General features: G+C 46.6%; 1 protein-coding gene across 1 annotated transcript; it reads right to left on the bottom strand.

Annotated features, from left to right (window-relative positions):
- Positions 1-119: 119 nt before the first annotated feature.
- Positions 120-26,322, bottom strand: LOC135822375 (nuclear factor related to kappa-B-binding protein-like). The gene is made up of 24 exons (XM_065335125.1): positions 26,043-26,322; positions 25,872-25,949; positions 24,023-24,069; positions 23,198-23,265; positions 21,417-21,487; positions 20,903-20,959; positions 20,461-20,513; positions 18,640-18,696; positions 18,093-18,123; positions 16,971-17,025; positions 14,925-15,151; positions 14,079-14,160; positions 13,015-13,371; positions 12,230-12,384; positions 11,153-11,193; positions 10,623-10,764; positions 10,191-10,284; positions 7,844-7,893; positions 6,344-6,400; positions 5,852-5,975; positions 5,219-5,298; positions 4,038-4,863; positions 2,550-2,651; positions 120-965 (listed from the first exon to the last, which is right to left on the bottom strand). The coding sequence occupies exons 1-24, from the start codon at positions 26,127-26,129 to the stop codon at positions 946-948; spliced, it is 2,961 nt and encodes a 986-aa protein (XP_065191197.1). The 5' UTR covers positions 26,130-26,322; the 3' UTR covers positions 120-945.
- Positions 26,323-26,503: the final 181 nt, after the last annotated feature.

Raw genomic sequence — 26,503 nt, 5'->3', positions numbered from 1 at the left:
TGCCAGTCACTGTGCTCCCGCATAACTGCCTGTGCCACCACTAGTATTAGCACTACACAATCCAATACCCACCACTAGTAGGCACTACACAATCCAATACCCAGCACTTGCAACTTGGCTTAGTTTATTTATTTTATTTATTAAAAAGCGGATTCCATGCCACAATAAATTAACAGCAACACAGAGTGATGACATGGCAGGATAAAACAAAACATGGACCATAAAACGAGTGAGGTCGAGTGGCTGTGAAGGGGAGGAGGACATAAACCATGTGAGTGGATATGAAGGAAAGGAACAAACCATAGAACAGGAGGCAACAGATACGAGTAATTTCAAAAATATAGGTGGGGCAGGACGGATCAGCGTGGGATGCAGGACAGCTTCATATGACAGATATACCTGCTGGATGGGACATGCACCGCATGACACAGGGCATAGCAACGTACAATACACATTCTTTAAAAAAAACCTTATAACATTGTCTAGGCGGCGCCTACTAACCGGACCAGTTGGCCCTGTGGCAGTGGTGGCTGGGATGAGGGTGTAAGCTACTCTTGCACCGTCCAGGCACAAAATAGAATGCGACGGCGGCATGGTAATACAACAAACAAGAATGCAGCCACACGGCATTTCAAGCTGATGAGAAAAAAAGGTGCACACGGCGGAAAGTAGAAATCTTGGAAGGCAACCGTTCTTCCTTGTATAAAACTGAGTTCGAGGAATACAGCACTGGCACTGACAAAGTTGGGATTGGTCAAGTGCAAACTAGGCATGTGATGTGGAAACGTGAATGGTCGCAGAGCCGTTGAGAGTTCTAGCACAGCACAACACATAGACTGTGCTGGATCTATACGTACATGTCATGCTAGATTTGGACGGTGACTCTCGCAGCTACATTACTAGTGGCTTACAGGGCAAGCAGGACACGTAGGACACGCAAGACGCTCAGCAGCCATCCATAGGTTCTACAGCAGAAAACACACAAACAAAACAAGGACAAAAGAGGTGATGCGAATGGAGCATGGAGTATGGAGAGGCAAACAGTGCTAGTTGGTACAGCTGTGCTGTGATTCTCAACAGATGACCTCGATCGCACAACCTCAACAATTGAGTGCATTGCAGGCAGTTACCGCAGTAGCTACCGGCAAGAGTATATAACCCCCCGCCCCCCAAGAGTGTGCAACTCTGCACATGGGGTCTCCGACGGCGAAAACTCACATCACGTGTCTCAGATACCTTTGTACTACGTACGAACGTAGGATAGCATGCGCGCAATTCGAAAATCTGCCGTGATCATGCTGGGGATTTGCATACGCGCAGTGAGTTTCTGTCAGAGAGTGCTTTTTTTAGTACTCCGCTGCTCGCTAAAAAGGGCTGGAAACGTACACCTGCACCACGTGATGTGAGTTTTCGCCGTCGGCGTACCCCATAGAAAGGGTATCAGGAGTTGCACACTCTTGGGGGGTTATATACTCTTGCTACCGGCAAGAGTACATAACCCCAAGAGTGTGCAACTGCCTGCACAACCTCTATGCTGTGCTGCGACGGCAGAACTTCACATCACGTGACATGGTTCAAAAGGTTACGCTGGCAAACAGTGCAAAGTGACCACAAGAGAGTTGTACCCAAAGCTGGGCTGTGTACAACCCTGTGTCTATCATGCACAGAGTGCAAATAATGTGTACAGGTTCATCACGTGATGTGAAGTTCTGCCGTCGCAGACCCCATAGCTGGAGTTGCACACTCTTGGGGGTTATGTACTCTTGCTACCGGTAGTCTCGCTCACAGGCATCACCTGGCATTCATCACGTCAGTATCTTCCATATCTTTATGGGGTATTCACACGACAGGCAAATCCACGTGCACCGGAAAGTTGCAGGGAGTGACATACGAGCAAAGTGACTGTGTGGATTCACACAGCTGCACTTGTCGACAGGCACGTTTGCATTTTTGAATGCTTCACCGACCAGTAGCCATGGGTATTTCAAAGTTTCAAAACACGCATACAACAATTATCATGCTCTAAAGAGCCGCGTAAAAAATCAAGTCTTGTTTCGCGCTTTTTGGTGTAAATGTACTCGTGCACGCCACGATTATCGTGAAAGTGGGCCCCCAGCTCGCTTGCACTTTTCAGCCACTTTTCTCGTTCACAGGTAAAATACCATAGCAACTTTCCGGTGCACGTGGATTTGCCTGTCGTGTGAATACCCCATTAGTATAGCATAATGTACAAGCGCATGTGTGTGCGCGGACACGTATGCATGCAAGCACAACACCGCACCACACACACGCACGCACGCGCGTGCACACACACACACCTCAGACCTCAGACATGCCCATCGCGGAAGCGATGATAGCGAACAGCTATGTTAGACATAGCAACTTGTGTTTTTTTTTAAGTCACACACCATTGGACCACACACACACACACACACACACACAAATACACACAAATACACGCACACACGAGCGCACACGCAGACAAACACACGCAGACAAACAAACACACACACACACACACACACACACACATGCCCACGCACTCCTACCTTCGTCCTCTTCATCCTCGTCGTCTTCATCATCCATCTCATCAGCAGACATTTCGCTGTCAGGGCCATTACCATCACCTTCATCGCTGCTTGCACTCAAATCTGCGCACGGACATACGCATGCAGGATCAGTAGGATCAACACAAAGAGCGAGCACATGACAATTAGATGAGGTAGCAATATGCAATATCCAGCAGCACAATCAGCATAACAGCATTGATACTACTGCCATTCAGTACTACACTACATAGTACATACACATTATTATAGACTAGCAGTACATGTAGTGCATGCTACTAGTGGGCAATGATTCCAGAAATCATTGATACCACTGCCATTCAGTACACTACATACATACACGATATACACTAGCAGTAGCGGGCAATGATTGCGTAAATCTGTACGCATGAAAACCCAAACCGGGCACTCTACAGCCCTGGCATAGATACTCGTATATACCTAGATAGACAAACCCTGAATCAGCTGCATTACCAAGAGACAATAGACACCCTTAGCAAACAACGGTAAGGCCACCTGGAATTAATTCGTTGTTTCGGGTCACTTCACTCATCCGTACCAGGGTCGGTCGGTCGGGTTTATTTTATTTTTTTATTTTATTTTTGTATTTTGGTTACTAGTATATGTACATGACTGTAGATGTATGTGCATACACTGTACATGTACAATTGTGCATATCGAATAGCTTTTGTCCATCAAGCCAGTCGATCAAATCTAGCTGTAGACGATCCAGCGCAGTCATTGTGCCAGCAGATCCAGGTCCCCTCCAGGACCAGATCTTGGCCTCGCTGGCAAACGAGTCTGACGAGCAGCTCTCGCCTTGAAAACTTCTGTCACTGATGAGCGACGCAGTGGCGGAGTAGAGCTACTGATGCTGTTTCAGGACTGATTGTGGATCGGAGATAATAATAGAAGACAACGTCGTCACCAAGCGCTGCATCCTGTCATTTGGCTGCTTCTGAGGTCGATGTCTGGACTGCTATTATAGGGTCGCGTGTGTACATATTCTACTTTTTCTAGCCATGTACATGACATTTGCATGCACTCTAAAAAAAAACATTTTGCGGTCGGGTGAAAAAAGACGGTCGGTCGGGTGACCCGAAACAACGAATTAATTCTGGGTGGCCTAACGCTATTTTTTTACGGTACTCGTGCCTTGATCACCCAAATAGCGTTGAAGCTGCAGCGTAAAAACGTTATGGGGGCTTTATCGTTGTGACAAACGGTATGTTTTTTGGCCAAATATTGCATAGTCCGTACACATTTCACCTTGTATCGCGTATATGGTGACATAGATGGTTGTACCGCGAAATAGAAGCTATTCTCGTGGCAACAGTGTACTAAAAATAGCGCGCATCTTGCTTGAGGTCGAACCCAAATCCCGGTATTTCCCCCCTTACGGTAATACCGTCACAATATAACGTTTTTTGCTAAGGGTGTAATATACATACGTAATGATTTTCAACTTACTCTCATCGTCGTCGTCCAGTTGTTTGGAATCATCACCGCTATCTACATCACTGTCATCATCATCGTCGTCATCATCATTACTATCATCGTCTGCGTCATCGTCGTCATCATCATCGTCGTCGTCATCATCATCGTCATCTGCACTCACATCCCCATCGTCGTCATCGTCATCATCTTCATCGCCACTAGCAGCATCTGAATCAGTTGCCGCGTCGACATCAGAGTCATCATCATCGTCGTCGTCGTCATCGTCGTCGTCATCGTCATCATCTTCATCACCACTGCTACTATCCTCGTCACCATCATCACTGACTTCGTTGTCGTCGTCATCATCACCATCACTACCTGCACTAACAGCATCGTCATCCTCGTCATCATCGCCACTGTTTGCATCGTCACTATCGGATTCTCCTGAGCCACTGCTGCTGTCCTCATCATCGTCGTCGTCGTCGTCGCTGCCACTGCTACTACCGGAGGCAGCACTGGTGCCAGTAGAACTGCTGTCGCTGTCAGCTGCACTGCTCAGATTGCTAGGACTGGGAGAGACATTGCCATGGCCACCAGCGGCGGCAATAGCCGCAGCAATGGCGGGCGTACGGTGATGGTGCTGCAACTTATCGCGGTTGCTACGAGACTCACTGATGACCAGTGAGCCGTTGCCGGCGCTGTCTGTTGAGCTAGCAGAGTTGCGATGATTTGATAGAGCTGCAGCTTTGGAGGCGTTGGCCGCCGCCGCTGCTGCAGCTTTGGCAGCCTTCGAATTGCCATGCAACTTGCCAGACTTGGTTGTGGTGGGAGGCACAGAAACAGGGTAGTTGCCAGATCCCTGCACAAACACGCACATACACACGCACAAACACGCACATACACACGCACACAGCACACGCACAAACACGCACATACACACGCACACAGCACACGCACAAACACGCACATACACACGCACAAACACGCACATACACACGCACGCACACAGCACACGAAGAACGAGTAGAGAATCAGCAAACAACCAAAGAGAGTCTCAAAAGCTACCACAAAATAGGCCATCTGATGTCGGAGCGGCTAAATCAGGCACATTCGACTCTATTCGGGCGCATGCAGACAGCATGCTGAATTAAGCTTCCTGATCTCAGTGGTGAATGACAACAGGTTAGGCACACATTAAAAACACAACAACTAACCGTAAGTGGCTTTCCCTTGGCCTTGTGAAGAAGCTGCTTCTTGGCACGTATCGCGGCCGCAGATGCCTGGTGCAGTTTTTCTGAACAATACCAAGCAAAATCACGAACAATACAACATTGGTGAAGAAGCCAAATCGAATTCATACTCATCCATTATTATGCAAAACATATCAAACAAGTCAAAAAGATGTAGCATCAAGTGTGCTTTTGCTCTACATGACAGGAACTCGACCCAAAACTTATAAGCAGTCGCACACTTGGGCTTTACATACTGCCAAAAAATCGTCCTGCTCTATGCCATCCTAAACTAAAGCAAAAAACTATGTGGGATGTGTGCAAATAATGTCCCACTCAATAAACGCAGCACTTTTCTGAAGGCCTGCTGCGTAACTCGGGTGATACACACTATATCTGAACTTCTTTAGCTCCGGCCAAAAACCAAAAATGACAGCCGGTGCTGCCCTGAAGCCTGTGGTGCAGGGAACTAGTCGGTTTCATGATAATATCGTGCACAACCCTTTCTCCATCTGTTCTCCACTCAATCCGAGCCCAGCAGCGCAGGCCGTCCATACAAACAGCCTATACCGATGCAATCCAACGAAGGCCGCCACTTTGAGCATCTGCAGCACTCACCGAATTCTTCTTCAGAGCGGTTCCTATGCAGGTAGACCCATAGCTTTCGGTTACTGTCATACCGCACACACGGATCCTTCTCATAGTGGAGACGATCCAGAGCACCACTCACCACAGTATGTACCTGAACAACAACAGCAGCAGCAGCAGCAGCAGAAATATCAACAACCAGCCTTCTACTTCATGCCGTAAAATGCACCAGCACAAACAGTAAAGCAACCTCTTGGAAAGATCAGCAATCGAAACAGAGTGGATAGTAGCATTTCTTCACCAATTGACGTAAATCCACACGAGCAACAGCAGGCAAGCTCAGGCAGGAAACAAAGACAACAGCGCAACGGGAGTAGTATAAACAGCAGCAAATACATCAGCAATACCACTAGCAATGGCTGTAGCAGTAGTCTCAACTTAAGCCATGGGCAGCTTGTGCTTATTGCGTCGCCCCTTACACAAATTATTACATCATCCTTACACACAGCTGACCACACTTACCGATTGATCTGTAGCTGACGGGGCAATGTACTGAGAGTCACGCACCAGGACACAAATCTACAAGGCAACAAGCCGTACAGAGAAACAAGCATTCGGTTAGCACCAGAATAAAGAGAACATCTAGGTAGCTATGTGACAGGCTGCCAAGGAAGCAAACCAGACAACAGCAGCAGTACAAGCCACTTACAAGAACATCACATCTAGACAGACCCAGGGAGCACTCCATTCTGACACAGAGAGGCTGTGGTCCAGACACTTGAGGAGTTGAGCAGACCAGTACAAGTAAGACTAGTTAGTGCGCCTGTCTAGACCGTGAGGACTTGTTCAGGGCACGTCACAGCCAACTACACTACAGAGACTAGTTCACCAAACAGACTAGTATCGGTGAAGGTGGAGGAGGGTAGAGCAAGACACTTGTGTAGACTCACACAAGCCACAGACAAGCAGACGGAAAAGAGCACATGACAACTTGAACAAGGGACCACAGTGAGACTACAGGAAGACGCCAGTCACGATACACACTGCACATGGACACCAACTGAAAACCAAACTAGAACTAGCCCAAACAGCACACCGACAACTACACATATAGCAACAGATGTGACACGAAATATCACGTGAATATGGCACTAAGTCAACGTGCAAAACATCAAAGTACACCTAACACCTCATAGTCACACACTCATGTAAAGATTTCCTCACTCAGAGCAGGCTAAAACAAAACACTGTTTACACCAATGTCACGGTGATTAGTTGCATGCAAAGAATCAGTCAAGTCATCACATAGGGAACGAGCATGGTGCCAACAACACAGATAACAATGTGCTATCAACACAGATATCACGGTACTACCAACACAGATATCATAGTGCTAACAAACACAGCAATGATGGTGCTAACAGCACAGATATCATGGTGCTAACAATACAGATAACATGGTAGTAACAACACCGATTACATGGTACTAACAATACAGTTAACATGGTGCTAATAACACCGATAACACCGATAACATGGTACCAACAACACAGATATAATGGTAATGACAGCGCAGATAACACGATACTAACAACACAGATAACACCATGCTACATCACACCAAATCCTCAACTCATCTAAGCTGTCAGGTGGCAATACCGTGAAAGCCCTGGTGTTATTTCAGATACTTGTAATCAGACTAACTTTCACATCAACATATCCACCAACGACTAGGGACTAGGGGTAACCATGGTAACTATCCTGCCGTATTGTACATGCACGTGGACCTGTGCTGTGCGCGCACTGCACTGTCGCAGTTATGTACCGGGCCAGTGGTTTCGCCCATGGGCATTCATATGTGCGGTGGGCTAACGATGGAATAAGAATGTTGACACGTGCGGTGGGCTTTTACAGGCTTTCGCGGTATTCTAGCCAATAAACAAGGTGCTGGTAGAGATGAACAAAACACATGGACAGAGTAGGAAAGGCAGAGGGTACGACATGACACACTCTTCCACTAACCTCAGCACGGGTGCCTTCACCATTAGGCAGTCGAGCTGCAGCGTCGCGTACTGTAAGCATGTGCAAGCACACACCAACATGCAAACACACACACACAAACACGCGCGTGCGCACGAACACACGCACGCACACGCACACACACGCGCACACACACACACACACACACACACACACACATCAGTTGGTGTACAACCCATGATCTACAGCAAGAGGCTCGTGTATTGAGATGTGTATTGAGATGTGTGTTGAGATGTGTGTTGAGATGTGTGTTGAGATGTGTGTTGAGATGTGTATTGAGATGTGTATTGAGATGTGTATTGAGATGTGTATTGAGATGTGTGTTGAGATGTGTGTTGAGATGTGTGTTGAGATGTGTATTGAGATGTGTGTTGAGATGTGTGTTGAGATGTGTGTTGAGATGTGTGTTGAGATGTGTATTGAGATGTGTGTTGAGATGTGTATTGAGATGTGTGTTGAGATGTGTGTTGAGATGTGTGTTGAGATGTGTGTTGAGATGTGTGTTGAGATGTGTGTTGAGATGTGTATTGAGATGTGTATTGAGATGTGTGTTGAGATGTGTATTGAGATGTGTGTTGAGATGTGTATTGAGATGTGTATTGAGATGTGTATTGAGATGTGTGTTGAGAAGTGTTGAGATGTGTGTTGAGATGTGTATTGAGATGTGTACCGTATTTTTCCGGTTGTAAGTCGACCTTTTACGACTAAAAATAGAAGAAGAAAGGGTGGGGGTCAACTTACAACCGGGATTCGACTTATAACCGGGAACTATCAGCAGTATCTTACAAAAAATGACCTGCACTGCATGCACGAGTGCACCATGGGTACACATTTTTGCCAGTTTATTGGCATTTTTCAAGGATTGGGACGGTATGCCCTCCAATAAAGAATGTTTACCTGATTTGTTGATGTGTTAGTAGCAGGGAGTGGTTAGTAATGCTTCGTTGGGTGAAAACTTTAAAATGCAGAATTGAGACCTCCAGAAACGGGGGTCGACTTAAAACCGGGGTCGACTTACAACTGGTAAAAATACGGTATTGAGATGTGTATTGAGATGTGTATTGAGATGTGTATTGAGATGTATATTGAGATGTTTATTGTTGTTGTTGTTGTTTGGCTTTCTTTAAAGTGGAGTTCCAAAACAGGCCTAAACCTAATGACAATGGTCCCACTGATAATAGGGAGGTTTCGCTCTACGTAATTACGTATGAAAATCCGTATGTCGTACGCGCCGGGGAGCGAGGGCAACTTTCATACGTAAATCTCTCTACGGATTTCCGTAGGAAAGCTCTTTCCTACGTTGGGTCCTCCGTAGGACTTTTTGAAATATTTTTTCGCATTTTCCGCATTTGTCCATGGCAACATTCAAGCCGCGCGAAACACAAGGTACACACACCGTACACCACGTGCATAATATCATAGAAAACGCGGTTTCGGTTTATGGTGCATACGGTGGGCGCATGCAGCCAACGCGTCTCCAAAGCAACAACGCATGTTTAGCAGTCGTGGAGAAATCACGTAGAGCGAAACCCAACAGCTCTGATTTTTACGTATGAAAATTCCGTGCAGTTCATACGTTATTTTCATACGTAATTCCGTAGAGCGAAACCTCCCTAATAAGAGAAAAGAAAAATATATAATAATAAGCGGACAAACAGAACCAAGAAGAGGATACAGCTGTAGTTAGATAACCAATATGAGCACGGCAGCAGGGGAAAAAAAGTCACAAGCACGGCAACCGGGAAGAAAGGAGTGAGTGAGTGAGAGAGAGAGAGAGAGAGAGAGAGAGAGAGAGAGAGAGAGAGAGAGAGAGAGAGAGAGAGAGAGAGAGAGAGAGGGAGAGAGAGAGAGGTAGTGAAGCAGATGAGTTCATCCTAGTTGACGGTACTGCCTAACAGAAAGGCCAGGCTTAGCGATTTGAAAGTGGAGCGCTTTCTTTCGAGGCGTGCTGTGTCTGGGAGCTGGTTCCACAGGATAGCTCCAGCATGGCTAATGCGCTTAGCTGAGGATGCAGTGGGGGAGACAGGAATGATGAGTAACTTGCTGCTCCCTCCTCGTGTTCGGAGAGAGGGACTACGGGTGAAAAAGCTTGCAAACAGAGTACTTGAAGATTTGTTCAGGCAGCGCCAAATGAATACAAGAATGTGCATGTGGGTGTATATGCTGAGGGTATGGGCATTATTGAGATGTGGATAAGAAGGAGAACAATAGAGCTCTGCTAATATCTACACATTACGAACACTACATTTCCGCAGTGAACAGAAGGAAATACCTAAAAAAGTTAAAATGGCAATAGTGGTTGTGGTACGACAGCAGTGGTATGGCTTACCGATAGACAAGATAGTCACACAAGCTGGTCGATTAGAGATCAGCAGCGGGTGCTCTCTGGCCTTACTGAGGCCAGAGTCTTTGTTGAACACTCCCTGAGAAACACAAACACACACGCACGCACGCACAAACGCACACACACACGCACACAAACACACACAAACACATCATGTACAGTAAAGGTCATCAGCCTCTTCTGACCAATAGTAATTGTAAAAGCATGGGTAAGCCGTTCAAGAATAGAGATCTACTAGCGCAGCACAAGCCATGAATGAGACAAATTTTACGAAAAGCATAATGAAATAGAGACATGCAGCAGCAGCAGCAGCACCAGTGGTGGAGGTGGCAACAACAGCAGCGGAAGCAGCAGCAGCAGAGTCAGTGGGCAGCAGCACCAACAGCAGCAGCAGCAGCAGCAGCAGTAGTGACATACCTTGACTGGCCCAACCACCGAGAAGAACCCATGCATGTGGTATGTGAATGATCGGTGAGCATTTGCATAGCGCCGTGACTCCTGAGATTGGAACTGACCCTTCTCATCCCTTGTGCTAGCCCTCACTACGTAATCGGTTACACTGCGTATGGAACAAGACATCAACACACACCATACATTCAACCATTTGATTTTTCAGACACACCAACAATACAAGCACTAAACAATATAACATACGTCACCACTTGGGTGACTAGCCGTGCAGAGATTGCACGGCACGCAAGCTACATAGACATGGTGGGGTGAATTGGTAGGAGTTCACACCGAAGTACACGTACCGCACACATCACCACGCCCTAAAGGGCAGTGATCACATCAGCTACATCACATGCACACAGTATCAAGGCATACACCTGCACACAGTATCAATGCATACATATTCAAGAAGTATAGGCACTAACACCAAGGCATTCTATGCCTCTGTGGCAGAGCTACTGAGTGGGAGAGAACCCAAATTAATTGACTCTTACGTTAGTGGTGGCGGCGGCGACTTTTCGCCAAGGTCAGGTTCCTGAGAGGACGCGTGCGTACACACACACACACACACACACACACACACACACACACACACACACAACGAATACAAAAGAAGGTAGATACAGTCCATTCATAAAAAATGGTGCCCTAACTTTCTACATCCTAGGGTGCGTTCTTATTTTCTCTAGCTTCTCGGAGAAATTTCTCCTGGAAGTCGGAATAAACTGGGATAATTTAGGAACGGGTCTCGAAGAATTTGGAGATCTCTTGCATACGTGAAGCGCCAAAGAGGCCGTGATCTTGAGTGACACGAATGTAGTACGCACTGTGTGTATGCGAAAAGGGAATGTCGTACACTCATGATCAACACGTGGCTTTTACCAGTAGTTTGCATGCGCTGATCCCAAAACGTGGGGAATCTCCAAGTTTCAACCACCTCTGAAGTTCGGAGAGCTTTGGAGAGTCTCCTAAAGTTCAGAGAGGATATAAGAAGACTTCTCGAACTTTTCCGAGATTCTCAAACTTTTCCGAGAGGATTGAAGAACGCACCCTGAGTAGACAAAAATAAAATAAAATGTTTTCTTTACACGCGCCCTAGTATAGGATGAACTGTGCAGTTAATCCTACTTTCCTGTTCTTTCCATTTTCGAAACTCGTGCTCCAGGCTCTTTGTACCAGTCTCCATTTTTCATTCACACCATGTCTCTTTGAGCTACACAAAAATTGTGCTTCGAACGAACTGTAGGTACATATAGATGCAGGACAGTTGGACAAATCTAATCACATGCCATTTAACACAGAAGAGGAGCCCACCTGCGACCCGGGTACATCTCAGATAAACCAATGCAATTGCACTCATCAAGGCTAACCCAGGTCAACAACATAACAACACTAGTACTGGGATGTGCATAATGAATGGAGTACTGATCTATTTTTCTTTACCCTAACCAAAACTTGACAGAAGTCAACATCAATAAAAACAGCGAGAGAGAGAGAGAGAGAGAGAGAGAGAGAGAGAGAGAGAGAGAGAGAGAGAGAGAGAGAGAGAAGAGAGAAGGGGGCAGGCTTACCACAATGTCACGGCGAGTTGCTAGGAAATGGTCGCACAGTGCCTTGAGCGCTGTGTCCGAATCTCGCCCGTGACCTATCCACTTCCACTGCTGAATGCGATCCTTGAAATCAGTCATCGGTGCAAACCCAGGCAGCGGTGAGAAAGATGATACGGCTAAATGAAAGGAAGAGACCATCAGGTAAGAATGTGTAAGATAGATATGATGCAGCCATTCACTGCCTCTTTCATGACTTAGGCACGAGACAGTTAGGAGACTTATAATGGAGACTTATTATAAGTCTCCTAACTGTCTTGTGCCTAAGTCATGAAAGAGGCAAAGTTACTTACACAACATGCAGATCGGAAGGAAGAAAACTAGGAGCGGTCTTGTGCTAACGTGTGCTGCAGCAAACACTCTAGCAATTAAGTGTTTCTACAGGAGAAATATGAATGTAAAAACGGTCACTTTCACTCAATGGAGATCATTGCACGCAATCCCATGATATCAGAACTCCACACCACAAAAGGGGAGCACACTCAGACCTCACATAACCACACACATCCGTTTTTCACAAAAAAATTATCCAGACAGGCGAGTGAACTGGATAATCGAACACACATACTGTATGTATGTATGCATGCCATATGCTGTAAATCGGTAACCAACGATTTTCTTCCGGATGGCGAGGGATCCGGATAAAAGAGGACCAGATAAGCGAGGTCTGACTGTACTTTGAAGTACTTCGAAGACTATACCTACTTAGTAATCAGGTTAGAAATTGTTGCCCCATACCTCCCCCTTACCTCCATCCTCAGCAGCAAGATATCTGAGTGCGGGTAGTACCAAGGCTACCCAGCTCTCTTCCTCCAGCGCCCAGTCGCAGTTGATCCCAGCATCAGAGTTCTGCCAGATGAGAATCTTCTCCTCCAGGCGATGCATGGACGTGCGGGAGTCCGCACAGCCACTGAACAGGTGCCGGACTAGAGCAAAGAATGAAGTATGCGCACCCAGCGCTGTAACTTCAGCAGGAGTCTGCTGTTGATGCTTAGTGCTTTTCTTGCCTGGCTTGCCTTTGACCTTGCCCTTCAGAGTGCCATTCAGCAGGTTCTTGGAAGCAGCGGATGCTTTCTTCGGAATGATGACAGAATGTTTCTTGGTGGCTAGAGAGATGGCAGACATGTGTGTGTGTGTGTGTGTGTGTGTGTGTGTGTGTGTGTGTGTGTGTGTGTGTGTGTGTGTGTGTGCGCGTGTGAACGAGAGGGAGAGAGAAAGAGAGAGAGAAAGAGAGAGAGAGAGAGAGAGAGAGAGCAAGAGAGAGAGGGAGAGAGAGCGAGAGAGCGAGAGTGAGAGAGAGCGAGAGTGAGAGAGAGCGAGAGAGCGAGAGAGCGAGAGAGCGAGAGAGCGAGAGAGAGAGAGAGAGAGAGAGAGAGAGAGAGAGAGAGAGAGAGAGAGAGAGAGAGAGAGACACAGACAGAGTGAGAGAGACAGAGACAGATACAGACAGAGAGAATACACAGCACAGAGTAAGAGGGTTAACTTAAAGGAAGTTATTCACAACTAGAAAAATCACACCGTCCTTTTTCTCCATGTAGTCTTCAATCTGTAAAGGATCTTGTTTGCATGCCAGCACGCACACACACACACACAAACACACACACACGCACACACACACACACACACACACACACGCACACACGCACACACACACACACACACACACACGCACACACACACACACACGCACGCACACACACACGCACACACACGCACACACGCACACACACACGCACACACGCACACACACACACACACACGCACACATACACAAACGTTCTCACTGTCATAGTAAAGCGGGGACGCTTCTCACCTAGCTTCGGTCTCTTTGCCATTTGACAGCGTCCCAAAATGTCGTTGAGCGTTGTACCATCCGTATTCAATTCAGGATGACACTGTGCAGTACAATACACACCGGCACACAACAAGCAAATCACAACAGGAGTTGGGACAAATAAATCACTCAGGTGAATTATAACTTCGCAATTCAGCCTTGAGGGTAATGAAGTAAATTAGCCAATGGCATAGTATACAGTGGAACCTGTCCAAGCCAACCGCTTGAGGGACCTTGCAAATGCGGTCGCCGTGTACAGTGCTCCTTATCCAGGGTCATTTGACTGGACATAGCATCCCTTCGTCCTAGTTATAATGGTCTTCTGGGATAGTACTGTTTAACATGTCATTTTAGGTGTAGTTAAATTTCGGTGTCAGGGACCGGCCAGGTTTCAGGTGCAATGTAGAATTAGGTGACCAGCCTACCCTTCACACACAGTGCATACTCTAGTGCCTATTAGGTGTTATCTAAATCTAGGTGCCTGTTTTCTCTAACGTGGATCAACTCTCAAGTGGACATGACATTTATTTCATTAATTACCCACAGGAGCGCGGAACTCCCTCTCTAAGCAAAACTGGGGCTCATCGTGATGAGTGATCACACAGAAAACACACCATGCTATGGCCTATGTAGGAAGCAGATACTGAGTATAAAACCTCTGTAGGGTGGCAATACATCTACACGCTTATCTAAACACCAGGCAGTACCAACATCTTGCCCATGCAGTCCTCAGTACTGCAAACATGACAGTCCCAATGAAACAATGAAAAGAAGAGTAGCGAAAACAGAGATATGGCAATGTCCAAGCATCACCGCTTCACTCACGTCCTGGCGGTGTCTCCGTTTCCGGTGTCTCTTCATCATGTTGATGTAGTCCTCATCGGTAACAAGCTGCGATGACATGGAGGGAGCAGCGCCACTAGAGAGGCCGTTGATCGGACAGGCTGCATCACTGCCGCCTCGGTCCTCGTGGCTGGTGCTGTTCGTCTGGCTGGCCTCTCCGTGCGTGCGAGGTGCAGAGAGTGCTGGCGTTGCAACCACTCGACCAGTACCTATTCAATACATATAGAGAGTAGAGGACAGAGAAGGGTCATGTCGCAACTTGCAAACCCACCCACCCACCTGCCTGCCTGGCATGGGGCTTCTTGTCATCGCAAAGCCAATGGCGTTTTTCGGGCTCGTAGCAAAGGTATCATAGTCTCAATTTATAGCAAAGAAAAGACCAAGGAACTACAAATTACGCTATAATGTCCCCTAACACCACCAGTTACTTGACAAGCAGCGTACGCCTCACTGCAACAAAGTTTTCAAATCAAGTTGACAAGTCAGATAGTGTATTTGAACCTGCTTCTTTTTCGGGCCTACGGTTACAAACAACAGCTGCCACTCTATCACTAAAGCAAACACTAATACAGTGAGTGCAATCCACAGTACAGCAGTGGACCACAGTACAGCAGTGGACCACAGTACAGCAGTGGACCACAGTACAGCAGTGGACCACAGTACAGCAGTGGACCACAGTACAGCAGTGGACCACAGTACAGCAGTGGACCACAGTACAGCAGTGGACCACAGTACAGCAGTGGACCACAGTACAGCAGTGGACCACAGTACAGCAGTGGACCACAGTACAGCAGTGGACCACAGTACAGCAGTGGACCACAGTACAGCAGTGGACCACAGTACAGCAGTGGACCACAGTACAGCAGTGGACCACAGTACAGCAGTGGACCACAGTACAGCAGTGGACCACAGTACAGCAGTGGACCACAGTACAGCAGTGGACCACAGTACAGCAGTGGACCACAGTACAGCAGTGGACCACAGTACAGCAGTGGACCACAGTACAGCAGTGGACCACAGTACAGCAGTGGACCACAGTACAGCAGTGGACCACAGTACAGCAGTGGACCACAGTACAGCAGTGGACCACAGTACAGCAGTGGACCACAGTACAGCAGTGGACCACAGTACAGCAGTGGACCACAGTACAGCAGTGGACCACAGTACAGCAGTGGACCACAGTACAGCAGTGGACCACAGTACAGCAGTGGACCACAGTACAGCAGTGGACCACAGTACAGCAGTGGACCACAGTACAGCAGTGGACCACAGTACAGCAGTGGACCACAGTACAGCAGTGGACCACAGTACAGCAGTGGACCACAGTACAGCAGTGGACCACAGTACAGCAGTGGACCACAGTACAGCAGTGGACCACAGTACAGCAGTGGACCACAGTACAGCAGTGGACCACAGTACAGCAGTGGACCACAGTACAGCAGTGGACCACAGTACAGCAGTGGACCACAGTACAGCAGTGGACCACAGTACAGCAGTGGACCACAGTACAGCAGTGGACCACAGTACAGCAGTGGACCACAGTACAGCAGTGGACCACAGTACAGCAGTGGACCACAGTACAGCAGTGGACCACAGTACAGCAGTGGACCACAGTACAGCAGTGGACCACAGTACAGCAGTGGACCACAGTACAGCAGTGGACCACAGTACAGCAGTGGACCACAGTACAGCAGTGGACCACAGTACAGCAGTGGACCACAGTACAGCAGTGGACCACAGTACAGCAGTGGACCACAGTTATGTTGCTGCAACTCTGACTTTCATGCTCATAGCGGCAATCCTCAGGCAACTGGAAGCACAAAACTCAGAAATGCAATTCTCTTGGTACTATGTACTACGCTCTGGCCCCCGGTGGTGTGGAGCACTCTACCCACACTGGTGACTGGGTGAATCCCCTCCTATGGTACTACAATGTACTTGTAATACAGCGTAGTCTGTCAGTTTGCTAGGGAAATGCATGCATCTTGGTCTACACGAAGAAAGCAAAAAAATCCATTCTTATCATACCTGATACTTCAGTCAAGTACTCCAACTCATCTTCGTCTGATGATATTTCATTCACCTGTATGAACAGGAAGTTTTACGATCACACGCACACATTCACAACACATGGATGGATAAGCAATTAGTACTATCCACATTTTCCACAAGTCATAAAATGTGTTAGCTGCGTGGCCTTGTTGTTGCACTTTCTGACACTGCAATATCTGGTTCAATTGGTGGACTGTGTTGCTCGTAACCCGTGCCCCATTGTTCTCAGCCTTCAGGTCATAGAGGCCATGCAGCGGGACTGGCACATACCCTTTGTCCATACTGTGTATTAGGTGTGCACGGACTGAACAGAACAGCAAGTCCCACCACCACCACCACCACCACCACCACCACTACTACTACTCACAGTCCAGAGAATAGCAGTACAGCTGCGTAACATGTATTCATCTCTACAGTACCGTCGGGCGCCGAAGAACGCACCGCCGAAGAAAGGCCAGGCTAGAATTTCACCAATTTTTAAGAACGGTCTAGGCTGGATTTTTTTGCAGATAAGAACGGAAATCGTAATGTACACTATAATGTACACTCAGACGTATAACTCTGCAAAAATGTACATGTAAGACTGTACCATCGAATAAGAACGAAACTGCTGTGTTCGCTAAAAATAAGAACGGGCTAGGATAGAACCCTGCCCCCCCCCCCCCCCCCCCCCCCCCCAGTTCTTCGGCGCCCGACAGTCCTGTGCTGTACTGAAGCACATGGTAGGATCTGTCCTGATGCACGCACACACACACACACACACACACACACACACACACACACACACAGCGTTGGCTGGCTGCAAGAAAGTGCACGTACAGTTACATACAGTCAACCTTGCAAATAACGACCCTGGATGGTGCATGAGAAAGGTGTCGGTATTCGCGAGTTGTCGTTATTTGTGAGGTTGAACGTATAAAGTCAAATGGGCACTGGGTTCGGAGATTGTGCCGCTATTCGCAGGTTGGTGTTATAACCAAGGTCGTTATTCAGGAGGTTGACTTTAAAATAATTATCGCACAACCAAATTCAACACAGAGTAACACAGAGCTGACACACCAACCAAAGTTGTCAAGATCTACGGGAGGGAAATCTTACGTTGGCTTCTTGTCGACATTCCATCAGCATCCTAGATGATGACATCAATCACACACATACACACACAGAAAAAACACGCACGCACATGCACACACACACACACACATGCACACACACACACATGCACACACACACACATGCACACACATGCACACACACACATGCACACACACACACACACACACACACACACATGCACACACACACACACACACACACACACACACACACGCACACACACACAACCGTTAGAGAGCACACAGGGTTCATATTTCATGAAGACGCCACAGAAGAAACGCTAGAAGGGATAATGGATGCATAACTAGTAGTTTTATCTCCGCTCATAGCCAGCATGAACAATCACACCCGACGATGTGCAGACGATCAAAGTATCGACCGTCTGTGCAACTGCAAAGCATTCCTAAGTACATGTACGCTAGCTATAATGGCATGAGCATAATGCTGATGCTATATGCATGTACGTGTACACTGCGTTTGCAAGAATGTGCAGCAGTGAGACAGTGAGACAAGATAGGAGAGCACCTACTTGCGATACTTCAGATCTGCCGATGAGCACACAGCCAAGTGCTGTTGCTGTGCTGGCCTGCACAACAAAACACAAAGAAGATGTCCAGCTGTATATCAACAAACACTCGCATGCATCTTTCTTGGAGACAGGAAGCTTATCAGGGAAAGAAAAACTACAAATCTCAAGCTATTCTTCACCATCATCAGCAATAAGGGAAGAGTGTGTCGCTCCCTACATGGGAGCTCGCGGTTTTCCTGCCGACTTGAATTTTCACTTGACTGACTCACGACTGCCATCCAGAGCACACGAAAAGTCCATCGAACACACTCTTCCCCTACTATCGCCGAAGTCGCACCAACCTCTTCTTCACATCATCAATAAGGACTCCGAAATTCTCGCATGTATTTTAGAAATTGACGGAGCCACATGTATACTTAATCTTTAAGATTTGTTGTCGATTGTACTACATGCACAACATTATATTCTCTAGTACAATGTACTTGTCCAGTGTTGAAGCTGCTGTAATTTATACACTCCAACGCAGTCACCTAAACATTAGACCGATCTGCCAAAGCGATAATTTAAAAAAAGCATGTAGAATTTGGTGGACTTTTACCTCACCTTGACTGGTGTCTTAAGACACTTTTTTAACAATATATAATGCCACCAGGACTACACCAGTCACCTGCTCCTCCCCTTCTCTCTCTTTCTCTCTTCCTTTGGCCCTGTCTCCTCTTCTTGGTGAGGACTGCTCTGAGGACGAAGCACTGGCCAGCCTTACACCCCAGACACCCGTCGCTGTACCACTACCTGTGCCGTCACCAGTTTCTGACGACATCAAAACTGTACCAACAGCACCAGTAAACGGCCTTCTGACGGCATCGTCTTCAGCAGCTGGAGCTCCTGATATCTGCGTGATCATTTACTTGCCGTGCGTTCTGCTCCGCAGTTTGAAATTCGCTTGCATTGGCGGCTGGAATTATTATTATTTTATGGAATGAAGTATTTATCTACTGGAAATATACAAAATTTCGGCGCTGCAAAATTTCTGCATTTCACGCATGGAGTAATACATCACCAAAGCAGATGTGAAAGGTTTCAAATGGGTCCGTTGCCACATATGGCGGTTTCCTCGGCGGTCTCTCTCATGATGAGCGATGATGAGAAGGGGAACAAAAACGTTTGGGTCAGAAAATGTTCGATTTGTTCTTCTTGACTGATCTGGACGACATATAGATGCATGCACCGTTATAAAAATTGGGAGAGCTTCCAATTTGCTTTAAAATTATTGGCACGAAAAAACAATTACTGTATATATAAAAACGGCTAATTTTAGCGCCGGTGATATTTTAGCGAAAGGAGACTTTTCACTAAAGTTTTGTCGCACCAATGGAAACTTGACATGTACATAACAGTACCGTAGTCATCATTTTTTTACTCTGAAACCCTGATCGCTAAAATATTTCACCGTGAATTTGTCCAGATTCAGAAAACGCTAAAAAACTGCTACAGTACATTCAATGGGTCCTTGACATACAGTACTATGATACAGTGCTGGCAACTGAAATCCGACCCCCTAGCGGTGCGCTAGCCGCGTTAGCGATTCGTACGAGACGCTAGGGGGGTCAAATTTCAGTTGCCAGCACTGTACATGTTGATTGTTCAACATCATTCCAGTACATGTACTAGCATCCGGTATTGGAAAATCACTTTTCAAAAAAGAACAGAATACACATTCTCCAGGTGGTAAGCTTGACATGCTTGTTTCAAACAGCCATGGGCTGTGTGTATGTGCCCGAAGGTCAGACATGCTCTGAGCCGAACACAACAGCAACTTACATGATTGTAGGAGTCTTGGACGCACCTGGTGTCAATAAAGATGATACCATGGACTGTGCACAAACAATTATACAAGGACAGTGGAGTGCCATTACATTGTCGAGTTTGCTGCTACGCACACGTGCTTCAACTCTGCTAATGCAGGTACACATACTAGCACGCCAGATCAACAAATGATGCAACTTAATTCAAAAACACATGCACACACACACACATGGGCAGGCATGCATGCATGCATGTGTGCACACACACACACACACACACACATGGGCAGGCATGCATGCATGTGTGCACACAGACACACACTCTCTCCCCCCCCCCCCCCCCCCTGAAAATCATGACAAATATTAGAACACATAAACATACACTGGCTGTGATGGTCATACGAGTAACATCAAACTGCACGTTCTAAATCTATAGCCTCCGGCAAAGTCCACCTCACCTCTTTTTTTACCATCAGATCCTCGACAAGGCGACGGAAATATGTGCATGTGCGATGCTGTATTCACACACAGTCAACAATAACAGTAGAAAATAACACAAAAGCTAAAAACTGGAAACGATTGCACACCTTTTGTTAGAAAAGGACTGGAGAACAGGCAGCAACCGTCAGCCTCCTTTACAGAAGCACATTCTTTAGAACTGCCGTATCACACATACCGTATATTCTCTATTATAAGCACAGGTCTCCATTACTAGCAGTCTCTAATACTAGCACACTGTGAGCACCTTTCGAAACATTATAAGCACAGTCTCTATAATTAGCACGGTCTTGGTGGAAATCAATGCTGCATGCATAATATCTAGCATGTACTTCTTCTTGCTCTGTATGGATGTATTGGTTGAAAAAATATAAGCACGGTCTCTAATATAAGCGCGGTCTCCAATATAAGCACGGGGTAGAGGGGTGTTGAAAAAATATAAGCATGGCGCTTATAATAGAGAATATACGGTACCTGATAATCTTTGTAGTCATCAGAGATGGCTTGATCCCTAGCCATGCAGACGTCGGGACTGTAGTCACCCACTGCAGAAAAGAGCAAGTGTACAAGCACATGGGTATTACCGGTACACAAAAGGAAGTAAAATAGGGCTGTTTCATTGTTACTCAGAGTTTCATGGCAAAAACCTGTCTGATGATTGGTTTTTGCCATGAAACTCTGAGTAATAACGAAACATCCCTATTTTACTTTCTTTTGTGTAACACAATTGCATGTAGAGCGCTTGGCCAATTCTCGAGTACCCAATGACAAAGCATCAGGTGCAATAGTGACTCCAAATTAAACATGCACAGAGCCTCCCCGATCACAATCTCTACATGATATTCGCAGAAGGTTCCTAGAGGCCATAGCGTGAAACCATTCAGGGCTACAATTAAACACCAAATGTTGCACCTTGGTCGACCTCATATCAAAATCCCGTCTAAGGCACACACCCTGCACTCCGATTACTGTAACCAATCCTCACACAACTCGTAGATCACATCAATTCCAAACGTTGCAGACAATCAACATAAACACAGATCTTGCTCCCTTGCTGATACTAGTAAATACTAGTGGTGAAACGAATATCAAAACCCAGTAGCCGAATATTCTTCGGCTTAACGAACGAACGAACGAATATTCTTTCGTTAACACGGATGACATCACATGCCCTCCTCTCAGTCATTTTATTGGATATTGTCACTATTATTAGGCATGACGAACGAAGGCATATATTTCTCCATCATTTCTAGGTCATTTTTCACAAAAATCCCCAGCTGAAGTGCCTTTCACAGGCTCAAAAAACAGCTTGAGCATGAGACGTGATTTTCGTTCGAGTGCCATACCTCCCCTCCAGGACCCTGGATTGCGTTCGGGTGGCTTCTAAACAACAGCTGAGAGTTTGCTAATGCCGCTAGATCTTTCAATGAAGCGATTCGGTCAAGTATTCACGAAGTTACGAAAGTTTGAAGTCGCCCGGTTGATTCTGCATACCGGGTTAACCCTTAGCGGTGCATCAGTCATTAACGACTGATATTGTTTACGTACCGTAAAACTGTCGTAACTCCATCGATTTTTGTCCTGTTGCAAATATCGAAATATGTAGATCAAAGAGGAAGCTCCAAGCTTTCCAATGGTGTAATCGCTTTTGCGATAGGATAAACGATGATAAAGATATGGCGCTCGAAAGTTTGATCGCGGCACTAAATTGTTCAAACGTCTCAAAATCATTTTTTTGCCTCGTGCTTCGGGGATTTCCCGTGGATCACGTGGTGTGCAGCAGCTGATGACGTGTGGGTGTCATGACGTCGAAACTACTGATTGAGATGCAAAAAAATCCAGAGCTGTGCAAGAAACGACAGCGAAATGGCATTGGGATGAAATTTAGAAGTATTTCTTTCAACACGAGGCCCGACCTATGGCGATTCCCTGCGCTCTGAGCAGGCTTTGTGGCACCCACGGAGTTGAGCGTGGCCTCATTCTCTTGGCAGCGGAAAGAGCGTTTCAAAGAGCCCTAGACTGTCAAAATCAAGCAAACAGAACGTAAGTTATGATGGAAATGGGTGGAGTGAACTGCAATTGCGCATTTTCACGCGTTCAGTGGCACCTCAAAGGGTTAACGAATATTCGCCATGAGAAATATTCGTTCGAATGTGTCAAACCGAACGAATATTCGAACATTCGGTATATTCGTTTCACCACTAGTAAATACCAGTGCTCATATACACAGCTTGCTTCCCACACGACGGACTTACCAGCCAGCTGCTCCTGGAAACGATCCAGTGGGCTTCCAAAGAAGACATTTTTCCGACTAAAAAGCTCACTGCAAGAACAAGACACACACAGAGAAGGAGAGAGAGAGAGAGAGAGAGAGAGAGAGAGAGAGAGAGAGAGAGAGAGAGAGAGAGAGAGAGAGAGAGAGAGAGCGAGAGAGAGAGAGAGAGAGAGAGAGAGAGAGAGAGAGAGAGAGAGAGAGAGAGAGAGAGAGAGAGAGAGAGAGAGAGCGAGAGAGAGAGAGCGAGAGAGAGAGAGAGAGAGAGAGAGAGAGAGAGAGAGAGAGAGAGAGAGAGAGAGAGAGAGAGAGAGAGAGAGAGAGAGAGAGGAGAGAGAGAGAGAGGAGAGAGAGAGAGAGAGAGAGAGAGAGAGAGAGAGAGAGAGAGAGAGAGAGAGAGAGAGAGAGAGGAGCGAGCGAGAGAGAGAGAGAGAGAGAGAGAGAGAGAGAGAGAGAGAGAGAGAGAGAGAGAGAGAGAGAGAGAGAGAGAGAGAGAGAGAGAGAGAGAGAGAGAGAGAGAGAGAGAGAGAGAGAGAGAGAGAGAGAGTTGCATTTCTTAGTATCTGTGGCAGTGTATGATCGTGGTATGCAACGTGCACTGCTCAAGTATGAGCATTGAGCATGGGAGCAAGGAACCATGCACCAGTTCTAGCTAATCGGTTTAGGTGCATCTGCACCTTGCTCCTTGAGGATAGTGGCGCTCCCGTAGATGCGGAAAAATCAGTCTGATTGAGTCTCATACAAACCATATAAATATTATTTGTTACGCAGTTTAGGGATACAACACCACACATCCAATGGGACTCACCGTAAAGCCTTTTCTTGCTCTTTAGCAGTTCCCTTGGGCAAGAGATGCTGGCAACAGAAACACAAACAACAAATGCTCAGCGGGCACATGCAGAGAGACACTTCAAACACACCAGCACCAACATCGGCTTACAGGGAGAATTCAAAGAGCTCTAGAAAAAGCTGCATTTCATGGTCCAGGATACCTGGTCCAGGATGTACTGGCGACAGACGTCCCGGTACTAAATGGTTCCATCACATACTCTTCGAGACAGGTACCGTTCCACCCGGTCATGCCGATAAAGAAAAGGCTTGATGCTATCGTAAAGATTGCAATTTTCAAATAATTCACCAGTTCAAGTCAAGACTGAGAAGTACGACGACGAATGTCGGCTTGAAGAGACCAAACATACGGAAGATCTATACAGCGCTGTACACAGGACGGCGAACAAGGTGCTGCAGACTGAAAAGTACAGAATGCTAGATCCACGAGTGCAATCAACTGTCCTCGCTTAAATCTGGACGGTTGCGGTCACCCCACCGGCGACTCGGGAAGACATTTGACGGCGCTGAATGAATGGGTGTGTGCCTCCTGTGCAGGCCCTGGATCTCTAGCTCTAAAAAGTACAGATATGGTGCCGTACTTCACAACTCGTTTAGGTTGTAGGCACGTCCATGGATATCTATACCATTTATCTGACTACCGGTATGTTCATACCGGTCAGTTTCAGGTTACAGTGAAACTTCCGTGTATCATACAGTAGAGTCACGCGCCTAAGAACGTTGTTTCCAAGGGGTTAGCCTGGGACGTTTTTATTTTTTCAGCAATCTGGCTGCGTTCTTACAACACGTTCTTAGAAACAATCCGTACTGAATCATATGTATCCCACAAGCTGCCATAAAAACAACACCGCCGTTCTTAACTTTAGGCTGTGGCGTTCTTCGTATTTCAGGCTGGACGTTCTTGGGCTCCACGTTCTTCAGCGCGCGACTCTACTGTACTTCAAAGGAACCCACCCCGGGGTACTGTAAGAGTTGAAAGTGTGACTAGTCTAAAGTTGAACGATTTGCAAAAAAATTCCCGCTTAGCAGGCACAAAGTTTAACGACCCTGCCATCACACACCTGTCTTCTATTTCTCTCGTACAGAGGAGAGAAGGAATAACATACGTGTAACGTTTCTTGAGTTAACGATGGATTCTTTCTCGTTAAAATGTTAGACTTTGTGCCCCGTTAGACATTCAACTCCTACAGTACTCTAAATCCGACGTCAAATGACTGGAAAGGGTCATACTTGCACTATAATTATATCCGATTCAAGGAGAAAAAATTAATATGTTTATAGTAAATTATACACAGGGTATTTTGACAACCCGCATATTATGTCAACACTTGCACACAAATACACCGTCATGTACATGTACTGGGTTGAACTCAGCTGTATCAAAAAGTGGAATACATCATACGACGTGAATACAATCTATTGTAGTCAAACATATACGAAATACACTGCAATGGCATCAGAATATAAACAAGCTACTTAGTGTTCAAAGGACATTCTGGCGCATTGCCAGATACTGACTGTAACTTAGCTGGCCCAGAAATGCCCCCAACAGTAAACCCAACAACCAGTCTGTGTCCCATTCAACTTCTTCCTTCTTGGGAAGAAATTTTCAATTCGATTAATTTCAATTATTTCAATAGAACCAATTGTACAATATGCCATACATTTTCATTCACTTGAATGGAACTTGAGGCCAGCCGCTATTGCTGAACATTTGAAATACACGGGAGAAAATGGCCGAAGGCTTGTGAGGAGCCAAGTGTATCACTACATGGTTCACGGAAATTCCGAATAGAGTTTTAGCTTACTGACAAGGAGGCTCGTTCATCCGAAGTCAACTTGGTCTTCCATGTTTCGTAGCTCAAAACATCCTTGAAAACATCGGCCTATCGCAAAATATTGAAGAATCCACACAGCAGGTTGAAGGATTACTTGATTGCATGTGCAACCATGGTCAAAGTCGCACAGGTATCTTTTACCCGACAAACCAAGCTTGTTGGCAACAACACTTTGTCGCCGTCAAAAAGGCATTCTTCCATAGTTTCTCCTTCACAGAATTGTGGCATTCTCAAGCTTGCTAGAAAACCCCCAGAACCCTAACATCAGCAACTTGGACAATAGACTTCCAAACTCATGGACGCAACCCCCATCTCCTTTGCTTTTCTCCCTCCGTGGGTGAGCTCGCGCCTAAATGCTGTGGCCTTTTCGGTGTTCGTGCATGGATGTCCCCGTTGTCTTCTTGCAGCTGGAAGTGGAAGCCATTTTGTCACCCGTTGTGTGCATGTGTGTGGGGGCGATCGCGGGATGTGCAAGTACAACAGTTACTACAACAGTACAAGTGAAAAAAATATTTCACTCTTTTATCTACTAAATCCCCCGGGCCGCGTCGCAGGCGCCATCCCCCATGCATGGGCCATGGCCGGCCCAGCTAGCTAAGTCT

Source organism: Sycon ciliatum, chromosome 8, assembly GCF_964019385.1.
Source record: "Sycon ciliatum chromosome 8, ocSycCili1.1, whole genome shotgun sequence".
In the NCBI taxonomy this organism is placed as follows: Eukaryota; Metazoa; Porifera; class Calcarea; order Leucosolenida; family Sycettidae; genus Sycon; species Sycon ciliatum.
This window is presented reverse-complemented; position numbering and strand designations above follow the sequence as displayed.

What these genes read in the sequence shown, in the direction of transcription:
- LOC135822375 (XM_065335125.1), bottom strand. Translation starts at nt 26,129, where the DNA reads ATGCCACAATTCTGTGAAGGAGAAACTATGGAAGAATGCCTTTTTGAC. An exon ending in GTGAAGGCACCCGTGCTGAG is followed by an intron (nt 6,401 to 7,843) that starts GTTAGTGGAAGA and finishes GTTGCCTTGTAG; the next exon opens with ATTTGTGTCCTGGTGCGTGA. An exon ending in ACTGGACGACGACGATGAGA is followed by an intron (nt 2,652 to 4,037) that starts GTAAGTTGAAAA and finishes GTCCGTGCGCAG; the next exon opens with ATTTGAGTGCAAGCAGCGAT.